Consider the following 5,050-nt stretch of genomic DNA (forward strand, 5'->3'; position numbering starts at 1 on the left):
ATGTGTAATGATATATAACATAAGTTGCAATTAAAATCCAATTGTGTAATGATTTACATACATAATATACATGTTTTGACAGTGTATAATAAAAAATTTAATTTTACAGTTAACGAGAGGCATGCAAAGGATTGGGTTTTGGATCTTGCAGATTATCCAAGACTGTTTAATGAGTTTCCATGGGGGACGTTGGCTTGGGAGGAGACATATAGGTTCTTGGACTGGGCCATTAGCAAAAGACTGAAGCAATTAGAGGCAAATGCAGCGGGAAATAGGAAACGTGTTCCATATCAACTTATTGGATTTGCACACGTATTCCAGGTATGATTTGTGTATATATGTTTGGTGTTTGAATGCGCCCAATTTCCACCTGTGTCGCATTTAGAATGGAATGCGCTCAAATGCGACAAGGTTGGGTTGCTAACCTTGTCGTGTTGGAGCGCATTCAAATATAATGCGACATGATTGGATTGTAAACCGTGTCGCATTCGAGCGCATTGAAATTGGAATGCGACATGATTGGGTTATAACTGTGTCGCATTCGAGCGCATTCAAATGGAATGCGACAATGTTATAATTCTTATCAAGGGATACCTCTTATTTATAGACTTGGATTCTTGAGTTGTGGAATGTGACTCATGCATATTACACAATGAGAAGTGGCAACCCACTTCCACGCTTGCTGAGATGGACCCAGAGAATAGTCCCATCAAACAAAGCAGTCAAAGAAACGTTTTCTGTAAGTGGAATGAGATTCGTATGTTTCTCTTTACTTTGTATTTGTTTACCAATACATTGCTATTTTTTTTCAATGTAAGGTTGCTGATCCTCCATACGCGCGTCTTGTGGTTGAGGATAAAGAGAAAGAGTTCGATTGGTACACGTATTTGGTGGACCATGTTGAAGGACGGGAAGTTGATATAAATGCAATATTTGCCCCAATAATGAAAAGTAAGGAGGAGGGTTATGAGGAGGAGGGGGATGATGGAGGTGATGGAGGTGATGATGAAGAGGGTGGTGAGGAAGGGGATGATGAAGTTGATAGATATATCATTGCATCACGGTCACAAACGACCGAGATAAAACAACTTCAAAAAGTTCTAACGGATGTGCTTGAGAGGCATCATAGGTGGTGCAAGGGACAATTTAGTAAGGTCGGCAGTAGGTTAGACAACCTAGATGAACGGGTATCATTGATTGAGGGAGATATAAAAGAATTAAAGGCGATGGGTCGACCCAATGCTAATGTGGAGAATGAGGAGGCTGAGACCAGTAAAATTCGGGAGGAGCCAGTGGTCGAAGAGGGGCGGCTGAAAGATGGAAAGGAACAAGAGGCAGGTATGGTTCAAGAGGAGCCGATGAAAGATGGAAAGGAACAGGAGGCAGCTATGGTTCAAGATGATTTGACCAAGGGTGATGAGGAGGTTCAGAATGTTATTGTCGTACTAGACGATTCTGTGCAGGAGGAAGTTGCGCAATTAGATGAGGTTGTCCATCTTGATGATTCTGTGCCTGAGAAAGTGACACCAAAGTTGCAGCAAGAGGTACAAGTTGGTTGAATTTATACATATCGTATCTCTGGGTCGCATTCTGTAGTGGAATGCGCTCTAATGCGACATGAGGTTGCACTGCAGCTTGTCGCATTGGAGCGCATTCATCTCCAGTGCGACAAGATGTTGCATTATAGCTTGTCGCATTGGAGCGCATTCATCTCCAATGCGACAAGATGTTGCACTATGGCTTGTCGCATTGGAGCGCATTTCTCTTCAATGCGACAAAATGTTGAATTACAGCTTTCAAGTATGAATTATTCATTACCATGTTTTTGTAGGTGGTTGCTCCAAAAGAAGATAAAGGTCGAGGGACCGGGAAAGATGAAGTTAAGGAAAATACTCGAGGAGGTATAGTTCCAACCCGAGGTGGAGGCACAGTTAGAGGTAAAGGAGCAGCACGTGGAACAAAAGTAGTACGTGGAAAAGGTAAACGGGTTGCTAAGGTTAGCAAGTATTTGAATTCGCCGTGGACCGATCCATTAAAGTACACCGATCCAGTAGCATTATATGGTGGCCATATCAAGTCCGAATTTGAGGAAAGACCAGCTATTTGTGATGTTGATGATCAGCGCCACCGAATAGATGCATGTTTGATAGAGGAGCTAGAATCGTGGATCAACGGGCCTGAATCAACTCAGGGAATACGTTTGAAAGGTTTAGAAATATACAGTTTGGATGCAAAATTTTTCAATACACTTCGGGATGTGGGGACGTATATCTGGAATGAGGTAACCTTAATCAATCCAATATATCCTATTCATTTGTAAGTATGTGACTTTTACTGTATTAAATGTTTACATAATCTTGTTGTAGCATATCAATGGTTGGCTGTATTTACTGAGACGACAGTCAGTACAAACTAATGTGGCTGCAGAATGGACTACTGTTGATACTGACTTTGTTGGATGTATGTGCCAAGCCATGTTTGTGAGGGGGTTCAATGAACCGGGGTGGGATAGTGAAGACTATTTCGTACGAAGAGTAAAAGGTGATGCAGATAATTTTGTACGCCCTTGGCACACAGTGAAGAGAGTGTTTATTCCGATAAATTACAAGCAAGAGCACTGGATCCTAGGAGTGTTCGAGTTGCGGTCTATGCACTTATATATATATGACAGTCTTGTATCAAACATGTCGGAGCAACCTTTGGATGCGGTTCTCCAAACACCCTTGCAAGTCATTGTTAGAGTAATGGAATTGAGTGGCTATTTCGTAGATGGACGGGAAAATGTGCGACAGATGATCACTTGGAGTAGAGTTCCAGGGGTGCCACAACAAATGTCCGGCTCAAATGACTGTAGCGTTTGGACTTGCATAAACGCACAATTCTTAAGTGGATTACATGATCTCCCGCATGACGACTCTTATGTATATCCATACAATTCTACGGATGGCGCTTTCTTTCGTTTACGACTTACGGTTGAGTTATTTCATGGACGTTTGTTAGACTTCAAATGATATTGTACTTTGATTCATGATGTTGTTATATATGTAATATTTATGCAATATTTGTTATAAACCCTGTCGCATTTGAATGGAATGCGCTCAAATGCGATGCGAAGTATTCACAATGAATTTGCTAAACCGCATTTGAGCACATTCAACGCACAAATGCGACTAGGATTCTTCTAAACCCTATCGCATTTGAATGGAATGCGCTCAAATGCGACGCGAAGTATTCACAATGAATTTACTGAACCGCATTTGAGCGCATTCAACGCACAAATGCGACTATATTTGTTGTACACCCTGTCGCATTTGAATGGAATACGGTCAAATGCGACACGAATTATTCACACAAGCTAAAGTATTGTACAAGATAAATTTGTTTGTCCCCAATAGAATCATACAAGCACATGCTAAAGACAAATGATATTAATCAACTGGATCATAAATGCTTCGAGGTAGTAGTGTTAGAACAACTTGCTGAACTTGAGATTACACTAGGAAGCCGAGTAGTGTTTGGAAGCATGGATGGACAATTCAAACGATTATGACCGATGCTTCCGCATCTGCTACACCTTGTGCGAATTACATCTTCACCCACAGATGGCCTTCTTTTTTGACCTTTTGGTCGACCAGCAGACAGTCCCTCCTTCTTAGGAGGAAGCACTTTCATAGGATTCTCGTTCACTTTCCATTCTGATTGATGACCAAGTGGATATATCGACTCACCCCATGCCAACTTAACTGACTCGTTGGTGTAGTAGCGATGTACCCACCTATAGGCGTTATCCATCCTATGTTTGGAAGCAACTTTGCATACGTGTTCACATGGAAATTGGGCTAGTTGCCATTTCCTGCACGTACATGTTCCTGCATTTAAATCAACAAGTCCCCCCTTAACTCGATCACCGATTTGAAAGGTGTGATTATCCACAGGGAAATATGAACAACGTATCGCTGCCCCTACATGCTTTATCATCTTTTCTTCCGGCTTCCTTGCCAAATAGCCCACACGTTCTCCTGCAGCAACATATTAATCTCGTAAATAATTACGTATGTATAAATAAAATAAAATAAAATAAAATACATGTTTATAACCTGCTTCTGTACGTCTCTCGTAAAACCATTTTTGTAGTGTCATGCGTATGAACTCAACCAACATTGTGATTGGTAGACGTCTAGCCTCCACCATTAACGCGTTGAATGATTCTGCCACATTCATCGTGATAATGTTATATCGACGACCACAGAAGAATGCACGGGACCATTTCTCTTTTCCAGCTTGCAGTAAATATTCGGCAGCACCGGAATGTAGTGAACGAAGTGTTGCAAAGGATTCCTCAAAATCAGATACCCGATAGGATTTTGCACATTTCCAAAACGCCTCATCTATCTTACGAATTCCACGAAATTTGGCCTTAACATTTTGTTGCAGATGACGTGCGCACGCCCCGTGAACAGCATTAGGAAAAACCAAACTAACTGCATGTATAATGCTTTGGTTCCGATCTGATATAATGGCTAGACCTTCAACATCATTCAGACACTCTTTCAATTTGTTGAAAAACCAGAGCCATGATTCATTACTTTCTTTCGGTCCAACTCCAAATGCAACAGGAAAGATCATTTTGTTCGCATCAATACCAACTGCAATGTATAATATGCCGGGATATTTACCTTTTAGAAACGTTCCATCAACGGCAATGACATGTCGAATATGTAGTTTAAAACCTCTCAATGATGCACCCATAGCCATAAAGAAAAATCTAAATTGATCATCATCATCTGTCTCGATATGTGTCACGGTACCCGGATTTGTACTTTTCAACATCTCACAGTAGTCCGGCAACAACATGAACGATTCCTCCGGCGAACCACTTTGTGCTTCCAATGCCCAGTGTCTTGCTCTCCAAGCTTGCATATAAGAAAGATTAACGGAAAAATCTCGTTCAAAATTGAAAACAATATCCTTTGGTCGATGCACCCGATTTTCCAAATCAAACCTGCTTCGGAGTAGTATCCCTGCAACACGTTTCCCCGCTTGCCTATGG

At 41.4% G+C, this 5,050-nt stretch overlaps 1 protein-coding gene across 1 annotated transcript; it reads left to right on the plus strand.

Moving 5' to 3' along the window:
* Positions 1-3,070, plus strand: LOC136217864 (uncharacterized). The gene is made up of 6 exons (XM_066004544.1): positions 1-4; positions 110-321; positions 608-739; positions 819-1,544; positions 1,832-2,281; positions 2,367-3,070. The coding sequence occupies exons 1-6, from the start codon at positions 1-3 to the stop codon at positions 3,009-3,011; spliced, it is 2,169 nt and encodes a 722-aa protein (XP_065860616.1). The 3' UTR covers positions 3,012-3,070.
* Positions 3,071-5,050: the final 1,980 nt, after the last annotated feature.

This window comes from Euphorbia lathyris, chromosome 1 (genome assembly GCF_963576675.1).
Source record: "Euphorbia lathyris chromosome 1, ddEupLath1.1, whole genome shotgun sequence".
NCBI lineage: Eukaryota > Viridiplantae > Streptophyta > Magnoliopsida > Malpighiales > Euphorbiaceae > Euphorbia > Euphorbia lathyris.